The following is a 23,816-nucleotide window of genomic DNA, read 5'->3' on the forward strand; positions in this document are numbered from 1 at the left end:
GATCACAAAATTTTATTTGAACATGTCATTTTATTTAAACATCAGCCATAACATACAAGGTACTGGAAAGTGTTGTAGAGTCCTACAGCACAGAACCAGACCTTTCAGTCCAAACTGTCCATGCTGAACAGACATCTTAATCTAATCTAATCCCATTTGCTAGCATTTGGCCCATTTCTCCCTGAAAGCTTCCTACACATATGTCATCCAGATGCCTTTGAATTGCTGTAATTGTACCATCCCCACCACTTCTGGCAGCTCGTTCCATCAACGGTTCACCCACTGAATGATGAAGCTATACCTCAGGTCATTTTTAAATGTTTCTCCTTTCACCTTAAACCTATTCCCTCCAGTTTTGGATTCCCTAGGAAAGAAGATCTTAGTTCTTCATCCTATCCAAGCCCTTCATGATTTTATAAACCTCCATAAATTCACTCCTCAGCCTCCAACGTTCCAGGCTCTTCAGTCTCTCCCTTTAGCTCAAACCCTCCAATGCTAGCAATATCCTTATAAATCTTTTCTACATCCTTTCAAGTTTGACAACGTCCTTCCTGTAGAACAACAACCAGAATTGTATCCAGTATTCTAAAAATGGCCTCACCAATATCTGGTACAGCTGCAAGATGAATTCCCAACTCATAAATTGTGACTAATTACTCTAATGTATCTGTTAAAGTTCATACAAATATATGGTTCTTGATTTTCATTAGAGTGACTAAAATTTTGAGGATTTATTAACAGTTCTAGTACTCAGAAGTTAAAATCTTCTAGATAAAATAACTTTTGCAAAGAAGTTAATCAATCCAGAAAAAAAAAGTTACACATGTAGCACATAACATGACTTTTGCCTTTTTTTCACTGCCCAGAAGTGATATGGCTAAGACTTCTGCTTTAGGTACAACGAGTAATCTGAAAGCAAACTGTACTCAAAATAGCACTAGTTTACCAAACTAGTTTTTTTTGGACAATTTCTAGTCAAACACATTTGCACATTACCAAATGTAAACTTTTTCATTAACCAGTAAAATTGCTACGTTTTATGAACTATCTTTTACTAACAATAATCTTGATATAGTTGAATGTAGTGACCCTTGATATTTTTTCATTAAGACTGTTATGATAGTGAGAAATACAGAGTATCAATTTTCAACTTCCATTTTTAATACCTGAGACCTTGATGGACAAAAGCAATTTTTTGAAAACAAGATAAATACTGATTTAAAGTAAATACTGTGATTCCTTACTTGAGACAGGTTTTGTGGAAATGATACAAGATATACAAAACTCATCTGCAATGAAATTACAATTTCTTCCAAAGACAGCGCAACCAGACAACATTTTGTGTAAAGATCGTATCTTATTTATTTCTCAATTGCATGACATGTTCATGTTTTGAGAGATGAAAGGTTGACTGGAGTATTCAGCTTGGAGAGGCAATCGAGAAGAGTAGGATAATACAAAAGTAACCAAATCAACAGATGCTTTAAAGACAAAGATGGGAGAAGAGATATAGGTAGAAAATTTTCTATTTTCAGTGAAGTTGTTTCATTGGGTGAGATTCATGGTAGCGGTCCACTGTGTCTTGGACGGTGCCACAGTGGTTAGTACCGCCGCCTCACCATGCTAGAGACCTGGGTTCAATCCTAGCCTTGGGAGACTGTCTGTGTGGAGTTTGCACACTCTCCCTGTGTCTGTAGTGGGTTCCTACAGGGTGCTCTAGATTCCTCCCACATTCCAAACATTAGATGAGGTGGATTGGCCATGCTTAATTGCCCTGCAGTGTGCAAGATATGTGGGTTATCCAGGGTAATGTGGGTTTGCAAGGATGGGTTGGGGCTGGATGAGATGCCCTTCAGAGGATCAGTGCATACTCGATGGGCCGAATGGCCTCTTTCTGCATTGAAGGGATTCTATCAACTAAAAGCATTGGCCTCAAGGTTGAAACCTAACATATCTAAAATTACCAAGGATATTTTTAAAAATTAAAATGCCTAGGCTGTTCTCCTGCCCATACCTGACATATTTTATGTTCAAAAAATAACTCATTACCATTTTTGATTTTGCTTATTTTTTTAGAATTAATAGGTAACAGAATCCTTCCTTTTTCACTCAAAAAAAACTCTGTGATTCAGCTTCTTTAATTTTATCCAATTCATGATGTGTTTGTTGAGGTGTGATTGCTGTGGCTAAGAAATAAAACATTAAAAACATAGGTAGCAACGAAAGGCCCTCTTGTGACACAGTGGTAGTGTAGCTCCCCTGTACTGGGAGGTCTCGCTTCAGGTCCTAGCTGCTCCAGAAGTGTGTAGTCATATCTATGAACATGTTGACTAATAAAATAGGTTAAATAAAAATAAAATTTATAAGTAAAAATCAAATAAGATTAGGTGACAAAATGAGGAGCCAGTTCTTCCTCCTCGCTGGCTCACAGTGTAATTTTAAATAAGTGAAAACGTCTTTCTAAAAATGAGTTTATTTTGTGTACAATAGATATTTTCCTAGTAACTTAACTATTTTCCACACATCTTTATTTGAAGAGATTGGCTGAATCTCTGCAAATGACTGCAATTAACTTAAATTTACTCTTGAGTGCGTAATAGCTTTGAAGGCAAGGCTGGCTTCCAGCTCAACTTCTTTTCTAAACCATTGCAAAAGATCATGGTAACATGATTTGGGGTGAGTTTAATTTGTCCTTTAAATTCTATAATATTTTGGGCAAATTGCTCAGGAGTGCTACCCTGCAAAAAAACCTAGAGAATGAGAGTGGAGAGAAAGGAAACTTTCAAAAGAAGCAAATGTAATGTGAAAGGAAACTACATTTTCACATGAGTAGTTAGGCACTGGAAAACACTGCCTGCAAGTGTGGTGGAGGTGGGTTCAAATGGAACTTTTTGGATAATTATTTAAATACAAACTTGTGGGGAAGGACAGGGGGCAAATAGTATTGAATCACAATGCTTATTCAGAGAGCTGGCACAGACATAGTTGACAGAATGGCATCTTTTCTTCATCGTAACAATTCTGTAAAACACTGCCCCAGATGTTCATCACATTCTCAAGCAAAGAAGAATTCTCTATCATCAGACCAACAATTTCCTTTTACCAGATTCAGCTTGTCTCTTCCTGTCTCGTTTACTTCAAAGCAGCGTTCTTAGATTCAGAGTTTCTTCTAAGTTGCCTCCTTTGAAGGATTTAGAGAGCTCTAGTTCTCCACTCATCCTTATAAACCAATTCTCTGGCATTTGGGTTTAGCCTAAGGTTTTCTTCTGTGTCAACTTCAGTGATTTAACATTTCTCTTTTGGCTTGATGATTGGAGCCAACATTGAAGCTGTATTCTGAAGACAGTGCTCTTAGTTTTAACATGATAGCTCCGAAATCGATTCAACTTATTAAACGAACTGGTTCAGCATCCCATTTATTTTGTCGATTGCTGTGCTACAGTGACTGAGAATGTCAAGTGTCACATCTATCACTAACTCTAAATCACTTTCAATTTCTTCCTTAGCTATTTCAACACCATAAATAGATTAAATGTGCTGCCAATTTTTTCTTCAAATCTGCAATAAATTACATTTAACTGCACTGAATTTCATCTGCCAGAGAGACGCCTCCTTATACGTTTTATTGAGATCATTTTGTAGTTCCCTGGCTCCTGTGCACTCAATATCAACTTTGACTGCTTCGGTTTTATATTGCCCGTAATTTTGGTCAATTCAATTTGGATTGATTCCAATATTGACTATTTTAACTTTGAGAAACCAAGAATGAACTATTCTTGCACCTGTATATTATGCTGTAAATATATTGTTGATCATCATTCAAGTTCAGGTTTTCACCTCTCCGCCTCTTTCCTCCCTGAAGATATTTCTAAATCTTCTCTGTGACTAGCTTTTGCCATCTGTCCTAATATATCTTTTTAATCAAATTAGGAGTGGATCAGGCCATCAGCCCAATGGTCTTCCTTCACCAGTCAAGAAGAACAAGGTTGATATGATTACTCCACATTCCTGAGGTAAAAACAATGACTGCAGATGCTGGAAATCAGATTCTGGATTAGTGGTGCTGGAAGAGCACAGCAGTTCAGCCAGCACCCAAGTAGCTTCGAAATCGACGTTTCGGGCAAAAGCCCTTCATCAGGAATAAGGGCAGTGAGCCTGAAGCGTGGAGAGATAAGCTAGAGGAGGGTGGGGGTTCTAGCTTATCTCTCCACGCTTCAGTCTCACTGCCTTTATTCCTGATGATGGGCTTTTGCCCAAAACATCGATTTTGAAGCTACTTGGATGCTGCCTGAACTGCTGTGCTATTACAGCACTACTACTCCACATTCCTGTCTACCTTTGATAATCTATCACTTCTCCATTCATCAAAGAATTCATTGATGCATCTCTGCCTTACAAAGATTTAAAGACACTGCTTCCACCACCTTTTGAGAGAAGAGTTCCAAAGACTCACAACACTCTATAAGAAATAAACATCCCCCTCAAGTCTGACTTAAATGGGGTTACCCTTTACCTTTAAACAGTGATCCCCAATTCTAAAAATCGCCGACAGGAGGAAATATCCTTTCCACATGCGCCCTATCAAGATCTCTAAGGATTTATATGTTTCAATTCGTCACCTCACATTTTTCTGAACTCCAACCGACACAAGTCCAACTTGTCTAACCTCCTAATATTTCACCACAAGACTTATTCCAAATATTTGACCAGTAGACCTTCTCTGAACTGATTTCAACTGCATTTGCATCCTTCCTTAAATTAAGAGACCAATACTGTACATAATACCCCAGATGTGATCTCTCCAATGTTCTGAACAACTGAAGCATATCCTCTCTACTTTTGTCTTCAATTCCCTTTGCAATAAATTACAACATTCTATTAACTTTATTAATTAGAGTCAGTTCTGATACACCATGGTAATTCTCTTCCCATGTGATCCATTTTATAAGAAAATTGTGTAATAGCAGCACCATTTAAACTAATGGGGATAGAATCGCGTTATAACCAACAATGCTTTAAAAGCAGTGTTAGAGAGAATTTGTGTTAACAAAACACGCTTTAAAGCAGAATGACCTGTACTTGCATACTAACCTGTTTTAATTTAGGCATTAAGACATCCAGATCCCTCTGCCTTCAATTAGCTCTGGAATCTTTCACCATTTTGGTAACATGTGCCTTTTTGAATCTACCTGTCTAAATTGATAATTTCACAGTACCCTGCATTACTCACAGTTTGATCATTGGCATACCATTTGTAGCTTTTTGCAGCCTCCTTATGCCCTCTTTATTGCATGGTTCAACATCAATTTCTTTGCTAGTACTCCTGAGACATGTATTATGACAATTTATGTACTTTAAAGGTGTTACTTAAATGCATATTGGTGCTGGGAGCAAGCACTATACTTTGTTACAGCTGAAACCAAAAATGCTGGGAATCACAGCAGTGAGGCAGCATTTATGAAGAGAGAGCAAGCTAACATTTCAAGTCTCAATGACTGATAGCAGAGCTCTGATGTAGAGTCATGTAGATTTGAAACATTTGTGCTCTCTCTTTCTATGGATGCTGCGTGACTGCTGTGATTCCCAGCACTTCTGGTTTTCAGTACAGATTTCAGCATCTGCAGTAATTTGCTCCTATATTTCATTAGCAGACTTTCATGTGGGCTTTTTCAAAGGTATATGGAAATAATAGTAAACCATATTACATCTCAAAGGGTCTGTGGTGGATGTCAAACTGGCCATCTCCTTCAGAAGCCACACTACTGTTAATTGAAAAAAAAAGACTATCTTACAAGTAGCCTGCAAGTCCATTCTTATTGATCGGTTCTAGAGGTGAAAAGCTCAGGTGTGTAAATGGACAGTTGTGGATTACTTTATTGTAATGATAAGTCATAAGTGGCCAATCCAATGCAGCCTGTTCTCTCTGTGCACCTGACAAAGTTGAAAACTCTACTTTATTGTAATACCTACCATTGGCAAGTACCTAATTGACATACTTTATCATGTTACCTTTCGAATCATGGGTCTTCTATTAGAGTGTCCACTGAGTCTCAATGAACATTTATCAATCATCATGTCATTTTAATCAACAGTTTATAAATCCATTTCATATTTCTTTTGGTATTTCTACATCTATGCAATTACATTCCTGCATGATCCCATCAGCTAGATAAATTCTGTGGGAAATAAGGAGACCCATGATGTGACCTGTGGAATAGATCAATATAGACATGGGACAACAGTCTAGGTAAATAACAGTAACAGTGAGTTCTGAATGTTGACATTCAAACTTTGAATATCAGTGGTAATTAACAGAGGGGACGGGTCACATGCACTAGCTATAAAATTGGAAACTTCCCCTTTTGGCCTCTTTTCAGGAAACTCACTGAATTCAGTGACAATTTGGGAAATGGTTAGTTTTCTCCTGAATCAAGGACCCTGGGATAGGCTGCCAGACAATCAGAGATTGGCAGATCTTCATTGTTTAACAAGGTCACCAGGGAGCTCATGGTTGCTGCTGGTGGTGCACCTACCTGAGGCTGAGAGTCTCAGACATCAAGGTTTGGTTTGAATGCATGATTGATTTATTGTCACACATAGAATCATAAAATCCTTACAGTGTGGAAACAGCACATTTGTCCCAACAAGTCCACACTGACCCTCCAAAGAGTATTCCACCCAGACCCATTCCCCTACCCTATATTTACCCCTGACTAATCACTTCACTTATACATCGGGCGGCACGGTGGCACAGTGGTTAGCACTGCTGCCTCACAGTGCCAGAGACCTGGGTTCAATTCCCGCCTCCGGCGACTGACTGTGTGAAGTTTGCACATTCTCCCCGTGTCTGCGTGGGTTTCCTCCGGGTGCTCCGGTTTCCTCCCACAGTCCAAAGATGTGCAGGTCAGGTGAATTGGCCATGCTAAATTGCCCGTAGTGTTAGGTAAGGGGTAGATGTAGGGGTATGGGTGGGTTGCGCTTCGGCGGGGCGGTGTGGACTTGTTGGGCCGAAGGGCCTGTTTCCACACTGTAAGTAATCTAATCTAATCTAATCCCTGAACACTATGGGCAATTTAACATGGCCAATTCACCTACCTTGCATATCTCTGGACTGTGGAAGGAGGAAGAAATGCACATAAACACAGGGAGGATGTGCAAACTCCACACAGACAGTTGCCCACAGCTAGAATTGAACCCAGGTCCCTGGGGCTGTGAGGCAGAAGTGCTATCTACTCGGCTACCATGCCACCCATGTCAAGAAGATACAGTGAAAAGTGCCTTGTTGCCACAATATAGCACCATTTTAACGTACAATAAGGATAAAAACAAACAATTTAAAGAACATCTCCTGTTCAAATTGGGGTCTCAAGCCTGGCTGTAAGGTCTTCGCAAGGTATCCTGCTCATCATGTAGTTCTCCTGCAAGCACAGCAATGATGAAGTCAATGTCACAGGAGACCAAGCTCTGGTGCCACCTCAATGACACTGCCAAGAGTCCAAGCTCAGGGCTTATCTCTGCGAGGAGTCCAAGCTTCTGGCCTACCTGCTGTTGGGGGTCCAGGCTCCAGCCCCATCACCACTGGGAGTCCATACTCTATGCACAATGCTGCCTGGACTCCAGGCTCCAGGCCTACTGCTGCCTGGACTCCAGGCTCCAGATCTACTGCCACTGGGACACCCAGCTTTAGGCCTACTGCTGCCTGGGCTCCAGGCCCCAGGCCTACTGCCACCGGGACTCCAGGCTGGAGGTCTATTGCTGCGTCAACTCCAGGCAACAGGCCTACTGCTGCCAGAGGTCCAGGGTCCGGGCTTACCATCACCACGAGTCCCTGGTCTGGGCACTGCCACCAAGAGTCCAGGCTCCATGCCTACTGCTGCTGCTGGGAGTCCAGGCTCTGGGCCAACCAATGCTAGGAGTCCAGGCTCCGGGCAGTGTCACTGCCAAGTATTGAGGCTCTGGGCCTGCCACTACCAGGAGTTCAGGCTTTTGACCTACTGCCGCCAGTGGTGCGGGTTCTGGGCACCACCACTACTGCCAGGAATCTCGGCCCATGCCACCAAGGTTGCAGCCACCATGCCACCAACACCACTCTGGCCTCAAAGATGAAAATGAGAAGTACACAGAGAAAATGATGCTGCCGACCTGGAGCTGATCAGCTCCAATGAGCCTGAACACTATCTCCTCAGGAGTTATGTCTTGGAATATAGGTATAATTCTGATAAATGCACACTGGTATCCATTAAGGCCAATCTATCTGTTCTAAAGTGGGGTGCTAGGAACTGCATTCAGTACTCAGTGTACATCTGCCCAATCTTTTTAGAGCTGAATCATGACTTCAGCCATTGATTCCCCTCAACAGTTCAGATAGCTTTCACACACCAATGGTCTGCTTCACAATGTTATTGATGGGCCCATGGATTTCAATATACTCCAATTGCCCTTGTGTATTCATCTAGAAATGGGAAGACCATCAATCAGGTATAGAGGCACTAACTCTTGTTTCTGAACAATGACCCTCTTGCAGACCAAAGCTCACTAGGAAAGGTAGGTTGCCTGAGGATAAAGACATCATTTATACTGCCAGATAGTGACATCCATCTTTGCTGTGAACCATTCTATGATTCTGAAATATCATTAAAAGAATGATTGGAAAGAAGAAAATGTTCTTATGCAGTGAGTTGAGACTTAGAAGTACTGTCTGACAGAATTAGATTCAATAGTAAATTTTGAAAGGGAGAACAGGAAAAGGACTAGAAAAGAAAAATGAAATGGAGAAAGAGAAGATAAGGGGTCTAACCAGAATGCACTTTCAAAGAGATGGTACAGGTAATGATGGGCTGAATGGCCATCGCTAAGCTGTATAACTGCATGAAGTTTATTTTCTGTAACTGCTTAATGGGTAACTGGGTATCTACAAACAATTCTCCATTTGGGCAGCACGGTGGTTTGATTCCAACCTCAAGTCATTGTCTGTGTAGAGTTTGCACATTCTCCCTGTGTCTACATGTGTTTCCTCCGTGTGCTTCGGTTTCCACCCACAGTCCAAGGATGTGCAGGTTAGGTGGTTTAGTCATGCTAAATTACCCATTAAATCCAGGGATGTGCAGGCTAGGTGGGTTAGACATGAGGAATGCAGGATTACAGGGATCGGGTGGGTCTGGGTGGGATACTCTTCATGAGTTTGTTGTGGACTCAATAGCTAAATGGTCTGCAACCACACTGTAGGGATTCTATAATTCGAGAGAGTATATTGGTACATGTATATATTTATGTCAGTTTCAAATTAAATAGTGTTAGGGTGACCACACCATGAACTACTACAGCAGGCACAGAGATTGAACCTGTGCTGTTGGTGTCATTCTGTATCACATGGTAGCCAACTCAGCTAATCCACCTGCACATTTATTGACTATTATCAAAGAAATACACAGTATGAGGATCAGTGATATCACCTGAATCTACATGTAATAACTAGTTTTATTTTGTCATTCTTTAGAAAGGTTGAAATAAAATCTACAAGAAAAATAATGTTTAGTAATTTAGTAATAGTGCATGTATACATCAATTTACTGATTTATGCAAGAAATGGTTTCATTTTGCATGAATGAATGGAAATCAACAGTGAATTCCAGACACCAGAGGATACAAGTGCTTCACTCTTGACAAACATTACTGCCAGCTTCGAAGATTGTTCATAAATTACAGCATGGAAAGATCACAGATACCAACATGTTAATTACTTATCCAGGCCATGTAAACGGAATAGATTTGAAACTATTTTCTGATATGTCAGTGGTATGTCCATCAGATTCAGATAGACCAGAGTGTTTTCGATTGGCCACTTTTATTGTTACTAGATAAAGCACAGTGGCTCCATGGTTAGCACTACTGCCTCACAGCAATAGGGACCTCGTGAGTTTGCACATTCTTCCTGTCTACATGGGTTTCTATGTAGGTAGAAACTAAAAAGTGTTAAAGTCCACATGAGGTTGATGGGGCCATATATAATTAAGCAAGCATATATAGTTTTGTGGGCTTCAATTGTCACTTACAGCTCATCATATTGTTGGCTTTTATCTAAGAAAGACCATGAATAGTACAAAGGACAAGGTAAACTGTAGCAATCTCACATATGAGTATATGAACAAGGACCAGGAATAGGCTATTTAGCTCCTGTTTCCTCCCACAGTCCAAAGATGTTCAGGTTAGGTGGATTGGCCATGCCAAATTGGCCATAGTATCTAGTGATATACAGGTTGGGTGGATTAGTCATGGGAAATGTAGGGTTACAGGGGTAGAATTGGGGGAGGTGGTGGATGTGTGATGCTCGTCAGTGTGGACTTGATGGCTGAATGGCTTCTTTCCATACTGCAAGGATTCTATGTTTTTATGTTTCTGTGGGACTGAAACAAGCATTCCACAAGGTGAAAAAATAAAATTTGTCAGGCTGGTAAACCAAATCCATACTAAAAAGTGTTAAGTTCCATGAGGTTGGTGGTGCCGTATATAATTAAGCAAACATGTATAGCTTTATGGGCTTCTATTATCACTTACAGCTCATCACATTGTTGGCTTTTATCTAAGAAAGAACATAGATAGTATAAAGGACAAGGTAAGCTGTATAACTCTTGCATATAAGTATATGCACAAAGACCATGAATAGGCCACTTAGCTCCTCAGACCTGCTCCACCATTCAATAAGATCATGGCTGATCTGATTGCAACCTGAAGTCTACATTCCCACTTATTCCTGAATAACCTTTCAGCCTCTTCCATAACAAGAATCTATCTACCTCCACCTTAAAAATATTAAAGAATGTTGCTCCCACAATCTAGAATTCTAAAGTCTCCCTGAGAAACAGAAACAGAAGAATTTTGTTTCATCTCTCTATTAAATGGGTGACCCCAGACAGAACCAGGTATTATAGATTACGAAAATGGGTGACACAGCCATTCCTGTTGGTGAAGGTGGGGAGGCATTCTGATTGAGTGGTTAGGCAGTGATGACAGAGGGCATGCAGGGTTAATGGTGTCAGAGACTGGGGTGGGTGATAGTGAGTGAGAGATGTTATAAATGTAGGGAATACAGGAGAAACCCAGAAGGTCTAACACCATTTGTGGATAGAAAAGTAGAATAAATGTTTCAAATCTAGTATGAATTTCTCTCAGAATTGAAAAGTGATGGAAAATGATTTTTTCCTGTACTTTTCACAGTCAGAGGACATCCAAAATAAACACGGGAATATTAATATTGATGAAAGAGAAAAACTGATGTAAATTTGGTCTAAATTAAGGTGTGAAACAGAAAGGATGGATCCTCTGTGCTAAGAATAGAGTAAACAAGATGCAAACAAGACAAGGTAGTCGGGTGATGGTGGAGAGCGAGAGAGAATGTAAGAAAAAGGGAGAACACACATAATGCAGTCCATTTCTGAAGTTGTTGAATTCAATATTGAGACCTTATGGCGATATAGTACCTAAGTGAAAAATGAGGTGTTGTTGCTGAAGTTTGCATTGAGCTTCATTAGAACAGGTTCAGGACAAAAGTGTTAGTTAATTGTAATGACAAGCAACTGGAAGATCAGGGCCTTTCTTATAAACAGAGCAGAGAGGTTCCAGACACTCATCACTCAGTTTGCATTTGATCTCACCAATGTAAAGAAAAAAACATAACGTCAGTAGACATTACAGTAGACTAGATGGAAAAAGTACAAGCGGAAGTTTAGTTGACCTGGAAGGCGTGTTTGGTGTACTTGACAGTGAGGAGGGAGAAAGTGAATAGGCAAGTGTCACATCTTCAGCAAATGCATGGGAACGTGTCATGCAGGAGTGAGGAAACATTAGGAGTGATAGAGAAGTGGACCAAGGTGTTATGGATTCTGGATTAGTGGTGCTGGAAGAGCACAGCAGTTCAGGCTGAAAGGCTTTTGCCCGAAACGTCGATTTTACTGCTCCTTGGATGCTGCCTGAACTGCTGTGCTCTTCCAGCACCACTAATCCAGAATCTGGTTTCCAGCAGCTGCAGTCATTGTTTTTACCACGGTGTTATGAAGGCAACAGTTCCCATGGAATACTGACAGTGGAGGGGAGGGGAAGGTATATTTGGTGCAAGCATTCTACTGGAGGTGGAGATGGGTTGGACACAACTGAGGGTCCTGTCAATCGCAAAAGGAGGATCTTGGAGGGAAAAAGTAATTTCAGTGCTCCCCAGTGGAAGATGGCATTATCATAACAGATGGGACTATCTTTTAAAATAATTTGCTAACTCACATCAGCAAACTCTGCTTTCATGCTCTCTTGGATCCATTTTAAACACCTAACTGTATCTACACAGGTGTCCAATCCAGGGAGCTTGTCCCCAAAATATGTGCCTGATGTATAGTTGGGCTATAAACTAGAAATAAACTAGGAATGATGAAAATGAAAATGAAAACTGGAACGTTGGAAGCGGTCTGTGATGCAATCTTGTTGCCAGACTGTTTACCAGCAATGGGATGATAATGGCTTGGCATCCAACAACTAAATGCAGGCAACTGATTTTACCAATTAAGTGGTCCACTTAAGGGGCATCTTCATGGGCACTATCCCAATTGCAAAGCATTTTGTCTGGTTGTGATAAAGACAAGAATTTTCTAATTCCTCTGAATCTTTGATCTTGCAAACTCAACATTTCTCACTGACAATGTAGAGACTGCAGAGCTGCCCTCCATCTGATTGAAATGACCACATAGAGAGCCAGTTCATTGTCCTTAATTAGGTATGTATTGTCTCAAAATAAAGACTGACATCGTTTGAAGAAAATCCTGACTAATGTATTTGGCGATCATTAGGAGACAACTGAACAGGTTCAGAGTTAGGTTACTTGACTGAGCATTTTTATTTAACATGCGACGGCTGTAAAGATTTCTCTTAAGGCTATGGAGAGAATGAGGATAATAATTTTCTGGTTGCAATACAGCTGTGTTCTCTGTTAGCTGATTACTGGGCAATGTTGAAATGTTGATGGCAGTCAGGGAAAGTTCAGTCAGTCACATATCATCCTAAATGCAGGGTTGCATGGCAACAAATAGCCAAAACACAGAAACAGAGGGAGGTTGGTCAAGATTTTGTTTCAAACCATAAATTACTACCATTAAAATAATCAGTAGTTGGTTAGAAAGCTGCTATTTCAATTTCAAAGACGATGCATGAAATTTTTGGTTGTTAGTAAAAATAACTCAACTAAAATTCTGAAAGGTTGAAGTGTTGGTTCACTGACTTTTGTGCTAGTATTCATTAATTCGTCCAACTTCAAGAAGTTATTCAAGAAAGGCAGCAGGTGGCAGCCTACAGCTAGCAATATGAACACTGTTACAAATAAAATTGGTCAGCTAGAACCCAGGTGAACAACTGCTGATGCACATTTGGTTACATAATGATGTTCAGTGTAATCTTCAATTATTGACAAAGAACTACCATTAACTCTGGTCTTATTACAGCCTACTACTATCCCTGCTTGCATTATGAATAGTGATCCACCATCATATCCAATATTCCACAGCATTGAACACCAAGACACAAAAAATATATTCTTTGTAAAGCAGTGTTAAGACTGATTACGTGTTTTGTCTTGTTCCGGTTATCATTTTTAAAAATTAAATGCAATTGTGAATGTGAACATTTTGAACTTTGTTCTTTTGAGTTTCAAAAAATAGTTTTCTATTCCAAGTATATACTAGTTTGGGGAGAAAATTTAGCTGATTGACTAAGAGTACTATACTATATTATCAAGCAGTACCAGGAGGAGACTGAAAACCAAGTTGTAAATATGGAGGTTCCTAAAGGTTTCAGTGCTGCAGATGAAGGGGTTTAACACAGCAGTCGACACAGCAACAGTTTCTCTTAGAAATAACAGGGTGAAAGGTGGGCAGAATGCACAGAACGTCAATTGAGAGGGATGTAAAGCTGGAGATGCTGCTGAAAGAAGGCACTGAAAGGACACACAAATGTTTGGAAGAAGGCTTTAAAAGCAATGCTTTGTGGTTCAGGAAGTCATTTCATATCAGCGAGGAAAAAGTGACAGACAAGCAGACTTCAGTGCAACCACTGTACGGTTGTTGAATTTTGAACAAGTCGACATGTATGACAGGAAGTCAAGGATGACATTGAAGAAATCCAGTTTCAAACAAACAAAAGAGTAAATAAGGAGTTCCCGACAGAGTGAGTGGTATAGCTGCAAAAAGGAATAGTTTTGCCGAGCTGGATATTTGCTATCTTGTTGTGTATGTGGAGCGTTGAAGTCCATATCGGCTTTGATGAGTACACAAACAGTGTTATAACCAGCCTAGGGCAGAATATGGGGCAGAGGATCAGAGATTATGATAGGAACCAATCTGTCAAATGTTTATCTTTCTAACATTTAATTGGAGGGACATTTGACACATTCATGTTCTCCTGTTTGGCAGGCAGTCTGATAGCACAGACACTAAGGAAAATTGGTGGAGAAGAAGAGCTAAGTGTGCTTAGAATAAATATGGAAGTGTACTCAGTGCCTATGGCTGAGACAGAATGTAGATAAGGATGAAGATGGAGGGGATAAAGCAGACAATTCTGGATGACCATCAGAAAGGCTGGTTTGATTGGCAACCTAAAATGGATTTGTTTCATTGGGACAGATTGGAGAGAAATGTCATGAATCTACAGAACTGAACAGCAAAAGCGTCAACTGAGCATTGTGTGGTCAAGTAGATCAAATGATAAAGAAGAGGACAAATGGGATTTATTCACACATACACAGAATACTGTTGCAATCTTTGGCCAGACAGTCACAACATGCTGCTGTGAGGAAGGGTCACTCGACCTGACCTGAAAAATTGTCTCTGAGTTCTCAACCATCTCCAGCCACACCAAGAGTGATATTCTGTCAAGGCCACTGCTGAGTTTCCCGAACTAAATGGTTCATTAATATAGAGGTGAAATACTGGATTCATATTGCATGCAGACAATGGATCAACTGTTAGATTCTATAACTTAGATAAAGTAATGAAAGAAAACTTACTTCATCTGAACTATCAGAGCAATCATAATCTCCATCACATCTCCATCTGGCTGCAACACAACGACCATTTGCACAGGTAAACTCGTTCATCGAGCAGGAGCGAAGTGCTAAGGTTTTAAAAATAAGCAATTAAAATTATTTAATTTAATAATTAATTTAATTCTATGGCAACACTGTTCTATCATAGTCAAGAATTAAATACAAACATTCTCAGGCCATTTTAAATTTTGCAACTATGTTGGTTACAATGAAATTTGAATGAACCAAAATATCAAGTCACTGAAGGTAGTTGAGTTTTGACAACTTCTTATGCATGAGTGCATATGCAATTACAAAAACTTCAGATGCAGTTTAAAAACTAATAAATATCTGAATTTTAAATTAGATGATTCAGAAAAGTGGCTAAGTACAGAACTTGAAAATAATTTCAAAATCTTCATAAATGTTAATAGTGTTCAAATGACTATTACTACAAGCATAGAGACTGCTAACTTTTAACAACACATGAATGCCCCAGCAAGTAACCAAAATAACTATACAAGATTTCAGGTTTTAAGAATAGCATACCAAAATCAATTTTGAACAAACATTACTTTGCAGGCAATTAGGACATAAATTAGGGAGAAAGTACTTTACTCACTAACTGGTTATTCCAACCAAAAGCCACATTTACACATCACTGCACAGTGAAATAATTTCTGAAACTTTATAGAAAGACATATCATCTGGTAGAATTTCTGCTTTGCATTTTGGTTAATTAACAGAATCTAATGATAACGTATTCCACCACTAAATCTTATCTGACTACCAATGATGTATGATAATGGTGCCTGTGGGATCTTGCTGTGCATAATGTGGCAATAACAGACAACAGACCAATATTTCTGATTGCAATTTTTTAATGCTGTCCTAAGATTTTTAAGTGCATGAGATCAATATAAGCTGTTTATTTCTAAAGTACTGTTTTCTCAAGCAAACCATCTTACTTAAAAAAGCTATACATTGACAAAGAATATCTCCAAGAAGGTATAAAGTAAATGAACTGCCTTGATCTTTATTAGGTAATTGCCCTATGTTACAAACCCCGCAGAGTCAGGTAACTTTTATTATGGTGCTTGAATTTCCTAGCAAGCTACCAAACAATTAATTATGACATTTCTCATTTTAAGATTTACTGTGAGTAGTACACTCAACTTTGACCAAACATTACTTTGTAAGCCTTTAAAGAATTAAACTGTAGAAAAATATATTTTCCTCACGAACTAATTTAAAAAACCAAAAAAGTCTTTGTCATTATGTCATTAATGTGTAGTCTAGTTAATAAAATCCTAAATTCTTCATCAGTTGCTCTACTCCCTATTTTACCAGGTTGAGTCTTCTTTTAAAAGTCTCTTCACTCAATATGCTCAATGAAATTCAAGTGAATTTCAACTAAGTTAAAAGGTAACCACCTTATAAAGTTTGGTATTTGTAACAAATATGGGCTGAGTTATATGAGCCATATTCCACAGCCTCTGAACTTTTGGGAGCCTGGCCAACTGCCCTGCAGCTATTTTATGCTCAATTGAGTGCTAATGGGCTCAGAGTGAGATTTCTGGCCAAATTCAATAGACTAGCAGCTCTACAGTTCCAGCAGCATCAGGTTTGAAAGGTCGTCACTATTGTGAATACAGCCAGTCCCTGAAGAAGAAAAGGTTAAAGAGCATTGATGTCAGGTACATTTGGGTGTTAGCAGGGGCTAGTTTGCAGACCTCAATGAGGGGACTAAGTTTGAGATGCCAGGAGGGAGGGCTGCTTGGCCTTAGAAAGTGTCTCCAAAAAACTCTGAGAGGTCCTTTCCTGACACTAACTCCCACAGCGAACTCTGTGGCCAAACCAATAGTCTGGACTTTTGCCTGCCTTAGGCAGTAGAAGTGAAATGAGGCACTGATGAAGCCTGCTGAATAAAATGGGAGATAGGTCTGTGATGGGCAGGAAGGTGGTGAAAATTTCCCATGAATCTTCTTACATGACAGCAGGTGGGGGAATGGTGTAAATCCTAAGACCCACTTGATTTACTTTAAGCATATGAACTGAATATACTCCAGGCTGAAACTACGGCCAACTATAAGTTTGAGCCCATCCAATCCTCTTTTGCCTGTATTCACACGTAAATTTTAAAAATCTCACACTTGTGTTCAACATGGTGCCTGAGTTTGCAATTTCTGCTATCTGTTCAAGTCGTATTACCCTCTGAAATCTCTGTGGTCCTCAAATTCCTCCAGCTTAAATCATCAGCAAAGTGATGGAAAATAATGCTGGCATTGTCATGAAGTGGTACTCACTAACCTTACTATACTCAGCTTTGGTTCTGGCAAGTGCCAGACTCGCAGTCCTTTATTCAAATATGGTCAAAAGAGCTGAATTCCAGAGGTCAAATAAGAGTCACTGCCCTTGGAAACACTGCAATATTTAACCAAGGGTGGAATCAAGGAGCCTGATCTAAACTTGTCTCAACGGGAATTGGGGATACTCTCCACTAGGTTGAGACGTACCTAGCACAAAGGAAGATGAGTGTGATTGCTAGAAGCCAAATATATAATTTCCAGGACAGCTGTGCTAAAGTCCCTGAAGTTAGTGTCCTGCGCCCAAACATCTTCAGCAATAATGATTTACCTTTCAGTATAAGGCTGCAACTCCTCAGATACTGAACTAGCCCATGCTCACAAGCACCAAATTACAATTGAGGATGGAGCTGTTAAAGTGCCAGATTTTCTCCATCTCCAACAAGAAGGAATCTAACTTGGAAAGCTGTTGTTCACTAGTTATGTACACAAAACTATACAGGACTGTATTTGCTCATCTTCCTTGAAGTCGTATAATTTACACCAGAACATGGATTTAGGTTATAGCTCTGCAAAGAATTTTAGTGGAATACTAGATACAGTTTTCTGGTTACTCACATTGTTGAAAAATTGGTAGGCCTGGCTTTCTAACCCCACATCTCTTTTCCAAATGTATGACTTGAAAATGTTTGGAATGCTGTGACAGCAGCTGCTGACCTTTTAGGCTCATAAAGCACACACTATACATGCTTAACCAAGCTAACTCATCATCATGGCAATGAACCCCTTACGAGTGCACTTTGTCATTGAAAGTACACACTGGAAAGCAGAAAAGGATTGCCAGTTACCCAAGGGAGAAGCTTCAAATAGAAAAATAAATCTGAAATGATTGCAGTTTTTTAAAATGGTCATTGGGCTGCATGTTGCATTTTTGTGTTGAGAACATTGTGAAATGGATGTAATCTCTTTCATGTTTTTACCATTCCACAGTCAATGCATGTTTGGCAGATTTAACTTAGGTGAATGCCTCAGTTGCTGAACAAGCTCCTCTGTGATGTTGCTTTTCCGAATAACTATGGCGAAATCCAACTACACAACATTCAAATGTTACTGGAGTAAATTGATTTCAGAGTGTTCAGATTTCAAAGTGTTCAGATCTTAGCAAACAGTCTAAATTTGATAATTATGATAAATGTAAGTAGAAAAATAATCTCTCCTATTCTTTCCCTCAAATAGGTAATTATGTATTTGTTGAGTATTTATGTTAATATGTTATGGTTGCATCAACAATTCTCAGGTCGCAAAAGGCATAAGTCTACGTCTAACACAGCATCGTTTTCTGCATTGATTCAGCCCTGGTATCATCAAATTGTGTCTTCCTTCACTATTTGTTCCTAAAGGTTATTCACTAAATTCCTAATCAAAGGATCTGCTCTGTGTTCTTCTGACAATTGAATTCTATGCAATCTGTAATATGGCACTGTTGAAACTGGGAAAATGACTTATTTTCCCCCAAACTATTAATCAAATATCAAAACAAATGATGAACTCACCACATGATTCTTCATCTGAGTTATCTCCACAGTCATTGTCATAGTCACACTGCCAATGACCAGGTACACAACGATTGTTCCTGCACCGGAATTGATATGGTTCACAAGTTCTTTCGTCTGAAAGACATTTAAGTAGTGGGATAATTGCCTTTTCACACTAGCAGTCTTTTCATCATGAAGTACATCTTACTTGATCAAATTACAAAGAAAAGCAGATCATTTTATTGTATCATTGGTGACAGACTGATGCTAGAAGCAAAATTTATTGGTCCCCTTGGTAGCTGGTGTGGGACTGGATGCTGTATAATGGAGAAGGTACACAGATAGATTTTCTGACTCCATTAAATCACTCGAAAGTGGGAAAGGTCCAGATTTAACTTTCCCCTGACCAACAATTGAGGAACTGACATTGTTTTTATTCCAAAAATATGCTTTATTCATAGAAATCTTCGGTACTTGTATGGTACCGGTTGATGATGCCTTTCAGATGTATACTGTCTTTATAATCAGAGAACAGACTGAATCATTAGTGTTTACAATTCTGCATACTAACCATCCAGCCTCCTGGCATTTAGCTGAGGCATCAGTGGAGAGTAATTACTGAGTGGGCACCCCCCCCCCCTTATTCTTTGGCAGTAGGACCTTACACGGTGGTCTCTCCCCACAATGTCTTGGTGGCAGCTGCCCCAAGCTTCAGCGTGTCCCTCAGCACATAGTCCTGGACCTTGGAATGTGCCAGTCTGCAACACTCAGTTGGAGTCAACTCCTTCAGCTGGAAGACCAGCAAGTTTCGGGCAGACCAAATAGTGTATTTCACCGAGTTGATGGTCCTCCAGGCACAGTTGATGTTTGTCTCCATGTGCGTCCCATGGAACGGACCATAGAGCACCGTGTCCCACATCACGGAGCTGCTCGGGATGAACTTCGACAAGCACCACTGCATTCCTTTCCAGACTTCCTTTGCATAGGCACATTCCAGAAGGAGGTGTGTGACAGTCTTGTTCACTCCACAGCCACTTCAAGGGCAGTGTGCAGCAGGCAGAGAGGCCAGGCATGCATAAAGGATCTCACAGGCAGAGCCCTTCTCACCACCAGCCAAGCCATGTCCTTATGTTTAATTGGAAGTTCTGGCAATGAGGTATTCTGCCAAGTGACTTTGACAGTCTGCTCAGGGAACCGCTCAACAGGATCCGCCCTCTCCTTTTCCTGAAGGGTCTCAAGGAGACTACGTGCTGACCACTTCCTGATGGAATTATGGTCAAAGGTATTTTTCTTCATAAACTTCTCCACGAGGGACAGGTGATACGGAACGGTCTAAGTACTTGGAGCATTCCACGGCAGCAAGGCCAGGCCCATCTTTTGCAACACTAGAGACATGGTAGAACCTCAGTACACAGTGACACCTAGTGTTTACATTCCAGGGATCCAATTGAGGAATTGAAATGGTCAGTTACATGCACGTGGGGAAATTCCCAGGTAAATCCTGGCAGGCATTTCTGTGCCAGGTCGGGTGGGTGCTTTGAACTTTCAAATGGAGGGACATGCCAGTGGTAAGAAAGGTATCTACAGAAACCCAAACTGTGTGGTCCTTATAGCGACATACATACCTCTTTGACCCTTTCTCAGGCCTCTTTTGATAGTTTTCATTTGCCTGGGCATTGTCTAGCATATTGCTGAATGTGCAAATAGGCTAGCACATGTCATCACAGGAAATGATGTGATCTATCAAATGATTTAATATTTGGAACAGTGCTAATCAGCAGATGTAACATATTTTGAAGAACATGCCTGAAAACATTTTACCATTAATAAACAACCCTTCATCTATTTTACCAGTTATTGCTCCAGTTTTGGAAAGTTTATGTTGTGGACATAAAAGATGCAGGGCATCCCTGAGATCTGGGGATCCAGCAATGACCTTTGACGTGTTACAATATCAACAGAACCCACAGTATCCACTGATGTTGCTATTACAGAAAGTTTGCCAGTCTGATTACTTGGCAACTCTTAGAGCTGGGATAATAATCTTGAAAGTGAAATTTGTGTGGGAAACACAGCCCTACAAGAACCAGGAACCCTAATAGCAGTAGTCAGCTGACTGATTGGGATTTACTCAAAATAATGGTCACAGTAGAGTTCCCACCAGTTCTCTAGCTTTTGGATGGTTCACTGCTACAGCCATTAAAATTCTACTCTCAGTGTCAGATAATATCTATGTGAGGTCTGGTAACAACAGCAGTACAAATTATCATTTATCGTTAAAAATTTCACATCTCCAGCACACTTCATTCAGAAAGTAAGGAGACATAGGATACAGGGAAATTTGGCTGTCTGGATACAGAATTGGCTAGCCCAAAGAAGAAAGAGGATGCCACTTGATGGAAAATATATCCAGCCTGGAACTTGGTGAACAGTGGTGTTCCACAGAGATCTAGTTTGGGACCCCAGCTCTTTGTAAATTTTATAAATGACTTGGAACAGGAAGTGGAAGGGTGGGTTAGTAAGTTTGCCAATGACACAAAGGTTGGTGGAGTTGTGGATAGTGTGGATGGCAGCTGTAGGTTGCAATGGGTCATTGACAGGATGCAGAGCTGGGCTGAGAAGTGGCGGATGGAGTTCAACCTGGAAAAGTGTGAAGTGATTCATTTTGGAAGGTCAAATTTGAATACAGATTACAGGGTTAAAATCAGGATTCTTGGTAGTGTAGAGGAATAGAGGTAACTTGGGGTCCATGCCCATCGATCCCTCAAAGTTGCAACCCAAGTTGATAGGGTTGTTAAGAAGGCATACGGTGTGTCGACTTCCATTGGCGGGGGATTGAGTTTAAAAGACACAAGGTTATGCTGCAGCTCTATAAAGCCCTGGTTAGACCAAGCTTGGAATATTGTGTTCACTTCCAGTCGCCACATTGTAGGAAAGAGGGTGGAAGCTCTAGAGAGAGTGCAGAGGAGAATTACCGCGATGCTGCCTGGACTGGAGGGCATGTCTTATGAAGAAAGGTTGAGGGAGTTAGGGCTTTTTTCTTTGGAGCGAAGAAGGATGAGAGGTGACTTGATAGAGGTTTATGAGATGATGAGAGACAATGATAGAGTGGAAAGCCAGGGAGCAAATGGCTATGATGGGGGGCATATTTTTATTGGAGGAAGGTTTAGGGGAGACGCCAGAGGTAGGGTCTTTACACAGACAATGGTGAGTGTATGGAAATGCACTGCTAGCAGTGGTAGTAGAGTCAGATACATAAGGGACATTTAAGCAACGCTTGGAGAGGTACATGGATGCGATAAAATGAAGGGTATGTTGCTTAGTTTGATCTTAGGATAAAAAGTTGGTGCAACATCGAGGATCGAAGTGCCTATACTGCGCTGTACTTTTCAATGTTTTATGTTCAAGACATAATAATTAGATGGCTGTTCTCTGTGTGATCAGCTGTGCATAAAGATGGGCTTGTTTTCTAAAGGGCTCTTGTGATGCAGTGGTAATGTTCCTACCTCTAGGCTAGAAGGCCTGGGTTCAAGTCCCATATGTGTTGCAACATAACTGAACAGGTTGATTAAAAATTTCTGCATTCTAATTGGAGACTGACAGTAGATCAGCGCAATAATAAAAGCCTGAAGAAAGAAAATTCAACTGTTTAACACTTACTTTATTCCCGTCATATTTTGAGAAAATCACATTAAAGTTTACAAGTATAAAAATATCTTAATTTGATATAAAACTCAGCAGATTTGCACTTCTTTTTTGCCAAGGAATGGTTGCTTTCCACAACTGAGTTTTTTTTTTGTTATTAATTAATTATTCAGAAGATATCCCCATGCTCTAAATGACTTGCAGGGCAAACCATTTCCCATGGATAACATATTTCAGTAAAGCAACAGAAATATCTTTTTGTGGTATATATCTGGCATTTATGAACACAAAGCTCTGGAAATTGTACCACATTTGTGATGTGTTATTTATTAACTGTTCCACAGCATCATAGTGGAGAATTAATTCTATGTCACTGATCATCAGAAAAAACATGATTCCAAATGACTGTGTGTTTGACTCCCTCATTTTAATACAGTACCAACAAGTTTACAAGGAAATATATGTAGTTTACAAATGTGCTGTATAAGAAATATCATATACAGACAGCACAATGGCTCAGTGGCTAGCACTGCTGTATCACAGCACCAGGGATCCAGGTTTGATTCCAGCCTCAGGTGACTATGTGTGTGGAGTTTGCGCGTTCCACCCGTTACTGTCTGAGTTTCCTTGCATTATAAGGATACACTTTTAGTTTATAATTATGCTGTATAAGAAATATCATATACTCCCAGTACAGATGGCTGGGAGATAGTCCAAAGATACGCAAGTTAGGTGAACTGGCCAAGCTAAGTCACCCATAGTGTTCAGTGATGTGTAAGTTAGTTGCAATAGGGGAAATGTAGAGTAATAGGGGAGGGGAATGTGTCTGGGTGGGTACTCTTCGGAGGGTCGGTGTGGACTTGTTGGTCTGAAAGGCCTGTTTCTACATTGTAAGAATTCTAATTCTAACTCAATAAGGTGATCGAGTGTCATTGCAATAATGTGTTATTATTATTTATTAACTGGTTATTATTTATTAACTTGTCAAAACAGCTGTTGAACTTGTCAAAAACAGCTGTTGTAGTGACGTGAATATACATCAGTTCCTTTCCAAATGAACAATTTATAAAGATTGCTGTTGTATCTCTATAGTAAAAATACCAGTGTACTGTCTCGGACATTTTTGCTGTGGGGTCTGAATGCTGGAAAGGAACTTTGTTTTGCACTGCAATTGGTGAGATTATCTGATGAGTGCAGACTGTTACCCAAATGAATGAGGTGCATGTTCTTTGCTGCAATTGTCTATTAAAGTGCAGCAATTAGATGTAAATGAAC

The 23,816-nt window shown here is 40.0% G+C and overlaps 1 protein-coding gene across 1 annotated transcript in view; it reads right to left on the reverse strand.

Moving 5' to 3' along the window:
* The window catches only part of LOC140482363 (low-density lipoprotein receptor-related protein 1-like), a 1,932,271-nt gene that overhangs the window by 133,622 nt on the left and 1,774,833 nt on the right, over nt 1-23,816 (reverse strand). The window contains exons 68-69 of the mRNA XM_072579726.1: nt 18,915-19,031; nt 15,038-15,144 (exon numbers count right to left, since the gene is read on the reverse strand). Of these exons, the coding sequence (XP_072435827.1) occupies nt 15,038-15,144; nt 18,915-19,031 (224 nt within the window). The remainder of the gene's footprint in view (nt 1-15,037; nt 15,145-18,914; nt 19,032-23,816) is intronic.

This window comes from Chiloscyllium punctatum, chromosome 10 (assembly GCF_047496795.1).
Source record: "Chiloscyllium punctatum isolate Juve2018m chromosome 10, sChiPun1.3, whole genome shotgun sequence".
In the NCBI taxonomy this organism is placed as follows: Eukaryota; Metazoa; Chordata; class Chondrichthyes; order Orectolobiformes; family Hemiscylliidae; genus Chiloscyllium; species Chiloscyllium punctatum.